At 39.7% G+C, this 12,780-nt stretch overlaps 1 protein-coding gene across 3 annotated transcripts in view; it reads left to right on the forward strand.

Moving 5' to 3' along the window:
* The window catches only part of LOC133402741 (activin receptor type-2A-like), a 67,857-nt gene that overhangs the window by 10,478 nt on the left and 44,599 nt on the right, over positions 1-12,780 (forward strand). For all 3 annotated transcript variants that reach the window (XM_061676800.1, XM_061676819.1, XM_061676810.1), the window contains exon 2: positions 9,731-9,938. In XM_061676800.1, the coding sequence (XP_061532784.1) occupies positions 9,731-9,938 (208 nt within the window). The remainder of the gene's footprint in view (positions 1-9,730; positions 9,939-12,780) is intronic.

A 12,780-nucleotide genomic window follows, 5' to 3' on the forward strand; every position in this document is an offset into this window, starting at 1 on the left:
GAATTCCATACCGGATCGGTTGTGCCACTTAACACAGACTTCAAATTAATCCAAACAATTTAAACTGGTGGCGGGGGCTATGCAGGTCCTTCTCTTTTACACTGAGAGACAACGAGGCATTTTAAATGGCTCATCTTGAGAAGAATGTTTGGAATGTGGTGGCTATTTACAACTGATGACGCACGAGTGACGAGGTTATGTGCTCCCTCCCCAAAGTACTGCATTTCACGGTAAGGGACCCAGGCACTCCCCTGACCTGTCCTGGCCATCAGCGTTTATTGAAGCCGAAACCAACGCTCATTTGTCGCTGCAGCATACCAGCGGGGATTAAAGGGATTGAATTCAGTCGCTGAGTATGGTGCTTTTTAATGCCCCCTCTCACCATGGGCATGGAAAGAGTACAGCCTTTGTAACCAGCTAGCCCACCCAGCCACTGCTGCCATGTCGACACCATCTGATCTCCGTTAAGCTTGGGCCATTGGTGTGGTTACTGTAAAGTTTTGGTAAGTGAATTATTAAATATTGTGCTCTTCAGTGGCGGGCGGTGCATTTTGGAGATGGGCCTTTGCTCAGCAGCCAAATCTCCCCCGTTGATGGATGTACATCAATGGGGAAGAAGTTCCATCAGAACACTCCACCCCCACCAGACCCCATCACACCGTTGATGAATGAGAAAGTTTGCTCAGCACCGAAGACCTCTGTTAATGAATGTACTTCTTAAAACCTAAAATTGTGGCTAGTGGCCACTCGTGGTGTCACAATACCAAAATTTGGACTTCGATACTATACCTGCATAAAGTACCTCGATACCTGTACTGAAACGATACCACAGCAAAAATTTAAAACATCAGTAAAAGAAGTGGAATTAAAAACTTGACAAAACAACTCAAAATACTTATGTTTTTATTGATTCAAAAGATTATGATTAGTCCCACATCAGTTGAATGTTGTCCCAATTCATTGTGATGTAAAGTTGCCAGTTTGACCTTTTGAGGTTTTAGCTCAATATTAAAGGTCAGATGACAAAGATGTTTTGGGGTCAGCTAAAATTCATATTTGCATTGTTTATATGTTATGTAATACGTGCACGTAACATCCAGCAAGTTTTCAACTATAGTTTAGCCAAAAATGAGGTTTTTACTACGCGTATTGAGAGCTCCCCCGAACATACCCGAAGCTCAAGACACCACTGGGGTGTGGTTACTCTGTCCACTGCAAGGGATACCAGAAGTGACGTTGCAAATGACAAATACAGCCTATAGTCTTTACACAATGGCGAGCAACGTGTTGGAATATGAGGAGGAGGAGGATTTCGACGTACAGGCATCGTCAAACCGTACACTTGGCATCGTCAAACCGTACATGTTACGGATCGGTAGGTCAGCCGATCGATCGGTAGGTCGGAACCTGACAGTGATGACAGAAAAAGATAGTGGTCACTGGGTCGATGTGACGGCATGTCAAAAGCATGTCTTTTTATACAATCATGCCTTGAAATAATGGCACCCTAGGGTTGCCAATATTTTTCAGCACGACTATACATATTATATTTTCATATATGCTTCATTGACACGCCACAAGCTTTTACATTGTATACAGTATTCCTATGTATTGTGTGCCCTTCGCTTGAGTAGTGTTATAACACACCGCACAGAAAGTCTTTGCCGTGTCTGTTGGCTTGTCATATAGGCAAAAGTTCAGACGGCAGTCGTGAAAAGTACTGCGTGGGTCTTTTTTTCCTACTGCCCAGTGCATAGTAACCATAATAGAGTCGTAGGTATATACAAGGAAATCCACACCTCTTGTTCTGCGCCACTTCGCTGCAGCACCGTGGCGGCTGTGAGATTTAGTTCTCTTGCTGGCGGTTGAGGCCCCGGTCACCGTTGGAAAAATAGTTTGCACCACAGCTGGTTTCAGCCTCTACCTCTGTATCCAATGCTTTCTGCTAAGTCTTTCTCAAAACATGGCTGTTCGAAGTGATCTGCACAGAGTTTGGAATGCTTGCTAGGCACCCACTGCTGACCACGTTTCTTCCCCTGTCGATTGACTTTCCCTATCCACTGGTCACATATTCCTTTTTCACTTGGAAAGCCAAAAAAAAAACTCTTGCCACTGCCTGAACCATTTGTACAACCAAATGCCACACAATAAACAATTGTGACATCGCTAAATCATACGACAACAAATATACAAGGACTGGAACAACAGCAGCACACAACGGCGAATGAACAGGCTGTTTGACTCGTGTGACGTCACAGTGCCGGCTAGAGCTGAAGACCAGAAGGCGCGAAGATGCTAAAAGCAGAAGGCTCATTCTGTAACGTATTTATCGATTTAAAAGGTGTTCATCTGTTATATAATCACTTTGAAATGGCAGATGTGGTCTGTCAAGGGGTTCTAGAGTTATCAAGAAAATTTCCAACATCATTGTTCGCTGACCTTTAACCTTTTTTTTTTTTTTTTTTTTCTATCATCGGCTCTTACCTTTGAAGACTAAAATAAATGCTAAAAACCATCTGTGCTAATGTGCAACCAACTGTTTAACTTGTTAGCTGCCTCAGTGTTGGCGTGGACTTATTGTTTCACTCACCCAATTTGAATTGGCTGAAGTTCCGTGCGGTGTACACTCAGGCTTGAAGCGGGAGGGAGCGCGTCAGACTTCTTCTACACATCGTGAAAGCCTCCTTTGCACAATATAATCTTTTTCCAAATGTTGCACTGAGGCGTCTGGTCATTTATTTGACCAAATTTAAGACATACTTTTGTTCGCCGCCTTGGGCACAAGCATGTTTTCGTGCGCGTTCTTCTTCGTTGGTTTTTGCTCCTTTCATCTTTTTTTCAATGCCAATCTGGCTGCAGACAGTCTTTGAGGTAGGGAGTTTTATTATATTCAAGTACATTTAAATAAATTACATTTATTCTATTTTCTTGAGATGACATACCTAAATAGATTGCAACAGAAGGTTGCAGATGACTATAGATGTGATTTATGAGATGGAAAATCCAATTGGGACATGTGTGTGAAGCCTTACACAGTTCGACTACAAATTTGAGAACAATAAATCACATCTATAGTCATCTGCAGGCTTCTACATTTATTTCTTTATTTACCCAAAAAGACAAATTCATGATCTAACAAGGGGGGAAATTACTTTTTCACACAAGGCCCGGTAACTGAATAATTTTGTTCCCCTTAATAAACTAAATCATTTAAAAACAGCATTTTAAGTACACTTGGAGTATATTTGTCTGATATTTACATTTGTTCGATGATAAACTTTGAAGTAGAGAACCTGCTAAAATATAAGAGTTTGAGAAGGGGGGCCAGTACTTTTTCACAGCACTGTATTTTATTTATTGTTCTACATTACAATACAATGCTAATGTTCAATAATCAAATTAGAATTAAAAATTAAAATTGTTCTTAAAAAGCATGTATTTGAGTTGATATGCAAAAAATATCAGTGTGGCGATAAACCAATGTTTTTTTTTTTTTTCAAAGTCGTGACAGATTATCAGTTGTCGAGCCAGTTGTGGAGCCGATATTCATTTTGTGGTAAAAAGGAAAATATTGGCATCAAAATTTGAAATAATAAAAACTCCAGCACTTCATTTAAATGCCTTTTAAGCATATGCATTAAACAGCTTTTCAGATTTTCAACATGTTAGTTTTTTTTTTTAAATCTTAGAAAATAGGCGTCTTTGTTTTAAAATGCTAACAAAAAGTGCAGGAAGCTCCCAAGTTCAGCAGCATGTCTATGGTAAAAAAAAAGTTTTCCAAAATGTATTAATTTATTTTTATTAATAATTGAAATTTTTATGTTTTTCATAATAATAATAATATTTTTGTTTAAAGTTAAAAAACAAATAGTGCAGGGAGTTCCCAGGGTCTGCAGCATGTCTCATAAAGTTATCTGCAAATTTAAATAAATAGGTTCCCTAAAGTTTTATAAAGTAAAACAGAGTTAGAGTTGTCACATCCACCACTAGAGTGGGCCTCCTTTACACCTGTCGATCACCGGCTCCTTGAGGTACAGATGTAGCTCATTCTCAACGCAGCTACTGGCCAGCACATGACCAGTGTGATGTGGCAGCAGAGAGCTAAATCTCTCATCAACATGGCTGCGGAAAGATGTGTGTCCTCTCCATTTCCTATTGCGGGTGTTTCTGTCATTCTCCTGTGTTCATATACAGCTGCCTGCTCCTGCTGTAGCAGCAGAAATAGTTAAACAGCCCTTATTTCCCTGCAGTTTTAGACAAGAAGGCTTTGCTGTCGCGCACACAGTCACATGCACACAATTCTCTAGCTATCCCTGCAATGTGCATGCTTCCCTGCAATAAAACTAACTGATTTTTTTGTCAAAAGTCAATAGTGCGCATTATACATGGGTATAGGGGAAAATTAAAATGACTTTCCCATTTTATAAATGTATGCTGCCATCTAGAGGTTATGAAAAGGCTCTACACTTTCATTGCAATATGTCACCACCCCTAGAGGTTATGAAAAAGTTGAAAAAAAAAAAGTTCTACACTTTCATTCTAGTATGCCACCTAGAGGTTATGCAAAAGGTATAGCCTACACTTTCATTCCAATGTGACAGGGGTACATATGACTGCATATATGTACAATTGTGCTCATAAATAAGTTCACATACCCAGGCAGAATTTGTGAATTATTATTATTTATTTATTATTAAATACGACTGATGACTGAACAACAACCATCATTAATTTCTTTATGGTTATGTTTTGTTTAATGATAATGCTTTTCTGAAATGCTTAACAGTTTAATTTGAATCCCATTCCAATAAAATTAAATGTGTTACGCCTGGCCCTTCATGTTTTCTTTAAAGAATTGTACCCCTCTTACAAATTCTGCCTGGGTAATCAAACATATGAGCACAACTGTGTGTTTTCTCATTTACTAAATAAAAGTAGGGCTGTGAATTTCCAAATAAGAGCAAGTAAATGAAAAGAAAGTTTTGTGTTCCCATAAAGCGCATAACTTCAGAATAATTCTTTGAAAAAAACTAACAAAATACAGATAATACTTCGTTTTGATCATATGGGTAGAAGCAAAATCATGCATTATAAAAATGCATTATACATAGGTAGAAGGGTTTTCCAGAATTTTGTGGTCCACTTTGGGGGTGCGTATTATACATGGGTGCGCATTATACACGAGAAATTGCAGTAATAATTTTATCAATGACTATTCCCAATCAATATTGTTAGCAACCATGTTTGAGGTGGTTACACATTTCACGGAACCACTAATATGGTTGATGTGGCAAATTAGCAGCTAGCTGTGTGTTAACCTGCGATCTAACCTCTTTACTTTGTCTACTAGTTGGGGTCAATTCAAGGAAAGGCACTAGCAACTATATTTATACGGTGTATTTAATATACAAGGGAACTCAATGTGTTTTACGTGATAGTACAATGTGTACTGTAAGTTTGCAGGGGCTGCGAATGAGCAGAGCTGCAGCGTGTGTGCATGTGTGTGTGTATATGTATGTATATGTTTATATGTATATATATGTATATATATGTATATATATATATATATATATATATATATACATATAGACAAAAAAAAATCTTCACAGTGTTCTAATTTTTTTAATTCCTGGTTTTGTGGGGTTTTGAGCTGGAAGCCCAAATTATGTAAAAATAAACAAATAAATACTTGAAATTGTTTAAATTGTGGGTCCTGAATCTATAATCTATGGAAGTTTAACTTTTTGAATGAAATTATGGAAATAAAAAAACCTTTCCATGATATAAAATTTTTGGGGAAAATTCACACCTATGGACAATTTAGTCTCTCCAATTAACCTACCATGCATGTTTTTTGAATGTGGGAGGAAACCGGAGTACCCGGAGAAAACCCACTTAGGCAGGTGGTGGGACATGCAATACATGATATGTTTACAATATAACTTTTAATATTATCACTTGTCAGACTTAAATGTATACTGAGTGTAATTGCATTTGGCTGGCATGAGCATAAATACTTATTTTTTATTTAAAAAAAAAAAAGAGCACTTCATTGGTTTAGAGATGCAAATATGTCATGCCCATAATTTCGGCCCTCGTGTTTATACAGCAGTTGTTTACCAATATTCATTATTTTGACAGATATAAGTGCTGTGAGTTTGCAATTTTCGTTAGCTTGTCAATGGTGTTTTTCATTCATTGTGTGTTAGCTTTGAGCTAGCGAATTTTGTGAACAAAAACGAAGAGAGAAACGAAGTCTGTGATGTACAGTATTTGAACAATCAATAGGTGTAGTTCATTTGTTATGTATGTGCGTTTAGTTTTACAATGAACTTTAATTGAAGTGTCAATAAACAACTTTAAGCAAGCAAGCAACATTCACATTACTCTTACTCCTTGTTAGTGTGTTCGCACCTTGAAACTGTTGTTGTGATCACGTGGGCTCTGCAGGCCGTCCAGGCGCTGCTGGATAGAACTCAAGCATCGGATCGGGACACCCGTAGGTGAGGAGATGCACAATTAAAGACTACAGTAATGCATTACTGTTATGTTGTTTCTTTCCTGGTGATTAGTTTTTAATTGTTGTTGACTAACAAAAGAAAGATGTAAAAATACTGTATATGTACCATATTTAATCGATCGGTGTGAATTTGGTTTTCAGTTTAATAGTTTGTGTGTTTTAATGAAAACAGGTCATCGGACAAGGTGAACCCTAAAACCCTCCTTTTTATTTGTTGAAAGTCATGGAACATATTTTCCTCCTGTTCAAAGACATTTGGTTGTTTCAGCTGTGTTAGGCTTGCTGGTGCATGAAAAAGTGACAGAGACAAGTGGAAGTGTGGGAAAGACTCACAGACTTGGGCCAGTACCTGATGGTTGGGGACCTGTCATGCAAAAGCACTTTAATTTTATTTGACTCTGAGAGGTTTCTAAATGTCAGTGTGGATACGAGCTTCAGCTAAATTCACAAATTGTTTTTAATTTATGCACGTAATTCACAAGAGGAGGAGTCTTTTTCAGCAGCCTCCTGTGAATTAAGAAGCGGTTTAGTGTATAGTTGTTCCTGGACCTTAAAGTTGCAGCTAAATAGGTCACAGTTCACCTAATTCAATCTCATATTTCACATACATCTGAGGGATGAAAGGTGCCTATTGGATGAAAGGTGTTTGTTGGTCATTTTGACTCCACGGTTTTGAGCCATTGTACCTTTTTCTGCATGACTATTCGTATTGATGTAAAACTAAGACTGACTTTTTTTTCAAGGCAAACATTAAATTGGCTTCTCAAAAGCTGTTTTGTCACTTGGTCTGACTTAGGAGCAGCCTCACGATGCTGCAGCTGACCTTCCCTGCTTGCACAATCCATGCTCACACAATCACCCATTTTATTAATCACACTTGAAGATGAATTGGCATGACAAAGCTTTTACTTTCTCCTCCGTTGTGTCTTCTGCACTTTTACATTTCTCCGCATGAGAAAAACAGGCTTTTCTCATTCATTGATGGTAAAGCTGCTCATGGATGGATGACCTATTGTATGTCCTTTTTCAATTTGCCCTGACATTATCTGCTTTTAGATGACTGATCTGCTACTTGCGGCCCAAGGCTTGAGTTCTTTGCCTTGTGTCCGTCCTGCAGCAACCTTGGTTCACCGTGCTTTTGGAAGCAGATCAGTTACTACATTTACAGTATACCCACAAGAAATTTTCTGTATGTCACCCGGAACATCCTCTTTTGTGGCAGCTGATTGGAGGAAATGGCGACAGAGCTGTTGATTGAAGAACAGCAACTACAATTATTAACTTATTATTAACTTCAGTTTTTGTCACTTTTTTGTGACACCATCCCAAACGAAAGACCAGCCTCAACAGGTGGTCTTAAGAATACAGTGCCTTGATTTTTAGTTTAATTCCTTCAGTGACTTGGCTTGTAACCCAATCTAGTCGTATATCAGAGCAATTTTCCCCATTGAAATAAATTGAAAGGCTATTAGTTAGTGATGCAATGAAAATGGACCAAAAGTGAATTTTTGCTTTCCAACAGAAAGACCTTTGTCACCGAAATAAAAGGATGGATAATAGGATGTTATGATGCAAGCAAAAATCGCACCCCGCATGCGGTTGTATACACTATATTGTAAAAATAAAAACAAACAAAAAAAAAAAAACGGTGCATCCACATTTAACAGTCGCCCAAGCTTCTGCAGAGCCGCGGAGGCGAACATTCACTTAGCATCCGGTGTCAACGCAGCATAAGTCACTCATCATCACCTCTATGGCAGCGACTAAGCTATGCTTGTGACAAGTTTGTTGTCATGAAGGGAGGACAAGGAGTATTTAACAACTGATCTGCTATTGGGCTTTCACTTGTATAGCACTTTTCTACCTTCAAGGTTCTCAATGCACTTTAACACTGTGTCCTCATTCACCTACTGATGACGGATCTTCAGAAGCAACTGGGGGTTAAGTATCTTGCTGAAGGACACTTGGACATGGTCACATGGGCTCAGGATCGACAACCTTTGACCACTCTACCACCTAAGCCAGTTATAGTGTAATGATTATTTTGTCCAAATGCACAGTATACATAATTTTATCATATTACATAGTATACTGCAATAAGTGTCCCGCGCTAATGAATCTTGACATAATTTTGAAAATATACAAATGACAGTCATAGCCTTAAATGCAATTTTACCAATAAATGGCATAGTAATTTCTAAATTCAACCTCATTGTTTTGTTACATTTTCAATAAAGGAAAGTAGAACTGTATTGTAAAGAAATAGACTGTTTTTATCAAGTGTGATGAAGCTGAAAGTCACGCACGCACACACACACTCAACACACACAAACAGTGGTACGTTGTGCATTTAAGGGACTCTGCCTAGTGAGTTACCTCAGGAGTTGTAGTCACATGGTCAGTTCAGTGTTAGCGTTTGCTCCTTGCAAGTGTTTTCATTGTGTGTGTGTGTGTATAACTGTTTGTGCTGTTTAAAAAAAGCTGAAAGAGCATCTGAATTAAAATTGTTTGCCAAAAAAACCCCCCAGATGGCATTCAGGTATAACCAAGTTTTCAAAATGCTAGCAAGATTTATAATCTAGCTTCATTTTAGTGCCCGTCCCAAACGTTTGCAGGCTGATGTGACCCCACTGATTGGCTAGTTCTCCTCACACGAGTTGGTTTTAACATAGTAAGTCAAATTAAATTAAAAGCATTAGATGTGGCAAGAGGGATAATTTTTTAAAAGATAAGTTTCATAATATTCTACTGTCAGGTCATAGAGTGAGTTTTGACATGCAGATATGATGAAAAGTGTGTTGTTGTTTTTTTTTTACTCAAACATTATTTTAAATGCATTTATCGATTACGTGTTTATGATGTTTATAGGTATTCTGTTTATTTACCAGTGTTATTTTTTTTATTGGTCATGAACAAACAAATTACAGCCATATTTTCATTCACTTTATTCAAATGTTAATACAAAAATGCAGTTTGCCTGTTAAAATATTCCACTCTGATTCATGGCAAATGTGATCAAGATTGACATTACAATTTAAAACTGGCGTTTTCCTTCCATTCATAAATTAGTATTGACGTAAGCTAATGTAGCATTAATTAATTTTCCCCATTTCGGAGGCCTGTAGCCATCCAAAAAATGTGAAACACAGTTTATATTCCTTCCAAAAAATGTTAATGAGATTGGACTTTTGTTGTCTTTATCCCTGCCAGGCGCAATCCTGGGACGTTCAGAGACTCAGGAGTGCAGCTACTACAACTCCAGCTGGGAAAAGGAACGTACCAACCGCAGCGGCATTGAACCATGCTATGGCGATAAGGACAAGCGGCTGCACTGCTTCGCTACATGGAAAAATATTTCTGGCAGCGTGGAGGTAGTCAAGCAGGGCTGCTGGTTGGATGACATCAACTGCTACGACAGGTATATTTAGGGAAAGCAAGAAAGCAGATGTACTTAAAACAATTTTAGATCAATTTGCTCAGACTTGCAATTCTATTCTACAATATATTTGTCACTACGCTTTTTATTAGCACTGACTGCTGTGACGTTCTCTTCTGGAAATGGGTTCAGCCAGGAGAGTAAATAATGTTAATAGCTTCCATATGGTTTGCTTTTCAGTCCAACATCTTTTGTTGTTTCCTGGTGGCTGCCGAATATGCAGTCGGTATAGATTTGAAACCCTAGCTAAGATGGCGCCGCCTTGACTCCCTGGAGAGTCCAGAGCATGTCTCGGGCAGCTGCCACTTCCTGACTTTTATCTGATGTGTGTGAGCGTGTGAAAGACCATCCATCCATCCATTTTCTGAGCCGGTTCTCCTCACTAGGGTCGCGGGCGTGCTGGAGCCTATCCCAGCTATCATCAGGCAGGAGGCGGGGTACACCCTGAACTGGTTGCCAGCCAATCGCAGGGCACATACAAACAAACAACCATTCGCACTCACAGTCACACTTACGGGCAATTTAGAGTCTCCAATTAATGCATGTTTTTGGGATGTGGGAGGAAACCGGAGTGCCCGGAGAAAACCCACGCAGGCACGGGGAGAACATGCAAACTCCACACAGGTGGGGCCGGGGATTGAACCCCGGTCTTCAGAACTGTGAGGCTGACGCTCTAACCAGTCGGCCACCGTGCCTGCGAAAGACCAAGTTAGTCATTAAAACTCTAAAGAATGTATTTTATGAGAGTTCTCTATTGTGTAAAGAAACAAGGAAATGACAAGTGTGTGTTGACATGTCTAATGGTATACTCACACCAGGGAATCTGTGCCGTGCTTCATCCTACTACTTGACACCAAAAGTCTGTTACATTAGGTTATACTTCCCCTCCTGGCAGTACTGCACCCCAGCACAATGAGTCATACACACTCACATTCACACCTACGGGCAATTTTGAGTCTTTAATCAACCTACCACGCATGTTTTTGGGATGTGGGAGGAAACCTTAGTAGCCAGAGAAAACCCACCCAGGCACGGGGAGAACATGCAAACCTTCAAGTCCATGGCCTGCTACGTGTGCAATGTACTCTCACATAGGGATGTCCCGATCCAATGATTTCACTTCTGATCTGATACCGATATTCCCATGTTGACTGCATCATCCACAGATCTGTTTGCTCGGTAGGAAAACTGCAGGGGGTCCACTTCTGATCCGATACCGATATTGCAGCCTTGAATTTTCGTTGTTACCGATATTGGTCCCAGCCGATATCAGCAATAATACAGCATGAACGGCCTTTTTAAGGTCTTGCCACTGCATTTCAATCGGATTCAAGTCTGGACTTTGACTAGGCCACTCCAAAACCTTGAGCTTCTCTTTTTAAGCGGGTCGCGGGCTGCTGGAGCCTAGCCCAGCTATCTTCGGGCGGGAGGCGGGGTACACCCTGAAGCGGTCGCCAGCCAATCGCAGGGCACATAGAAACAAACAACCATTCACACTCACATTTCACACCCACGGGCAATTTAGTCTCCAATCAACTTACCATGCATGTTTTTGAGATGTGGGAGGAAACCGGAGTGCCCGTAGAAAACTCACCCAGGCACGGGGAGAACATGCAAACTCCACACAGCCGGGGCCGGGATTTGAACCCTGATCCCCAGAACTGTGAGGCAGATTTGCTCACCAGTCGGCACGTGGAGCAGTTATTGCAATATATTATGTCATAGGATTTAAAAAATTCTGCATACTGTTCAATTTCACAACATAATCATTACTCTATAATCATAATTGTTAATAAATTATGGCTTCAATATTTGTTATTTTAATATATTTATTGAATCAACCTTGTGATGGCGGACCCATTTGCAGCCAAATATCTTCTCTTGCATGCTATTTTTGTATGTCCTGTATTCACTATTGAAATGATGCAAATTTCCCCATTGTGGGACTAATCAAGGACTAATCATCTTATAAAACAGGAGTGTCAAACTCATTTTCACCAAGGGCCAGATCAGCATATTGGTTGCCCTCAAAGGGCCAAATGTAAATGTCAAACAGTATAAATATAACCAAATATAATTTATAATAAATGTAACTACTCCATAAGATATTATTCAATAACTTTCTGAATTTATTACTAATTGAAGTTACAAATTTAACAAATGTGGTCATTATATTATCCATCCCCAGCACCTTTCCACACAAATGTTCTTGGTGGATATGGATAATGATAACTAATCAGAAGCGTGTGACACTTTTTGAATTTTCTCCCTCATTAATCCAACCAAGCCCGTTTTGCCTCCACATATTTCAGGTGCACCATCTGTAGTTAATCCCACCAACTTTTCCCAGGGGCAATACAGTTTTACTCATGGACTTCTGTACCGCTTCATAAATATCCCGTCTCGTTGTGGTCCCATGCATGGCAGCTCCATCCAAGAGCTCCTTGGTGACCGAGAGGACCGACTTCACGCTTCTAATAAAAATGGATAGCTGTGACGTGTTCCTGTTGTCTGAGTTTACATCAATCGCTAATGAAAAAGCTCTGTGTAACTGCGTGACTCTTCGGCCAGCTGTGTTGACAGGTTTCCTGCTAGCTCTTTGACTCGGTCCGCAATGGTGTTTCTTGACAAACTGACATTTTTAAAAGTCTGTCTCTGGTCGGGGCACACCTGCTCACACACTTTCAGCATGCACTGCTTCAAAAAGGCACCCTCTGAAAAAGACTTCAAAGTGCGGGAGCTTTCTTCAGCTACAACAAAGCTAGCTTTCACTGCCGCATCGTTTTTGGGTCTGGCTTTTGTGAACACATTGTGTTATGATTGC

The sequence above is a fragment of the Phycodurus eques genome, chromosome 1 (assembly GCF_024500275.1).
Source record: "Phycodurus eques isolate BA_2022a chromosome 1, UOR_Pequ_1.1, whole genome shotgun sequence".
NCBI lineage: Eukaryota > Metazoa > Chordata > Actinopteri > Syngnathiformes > Syngnathidae > Phycodurus > Phycodurus eques.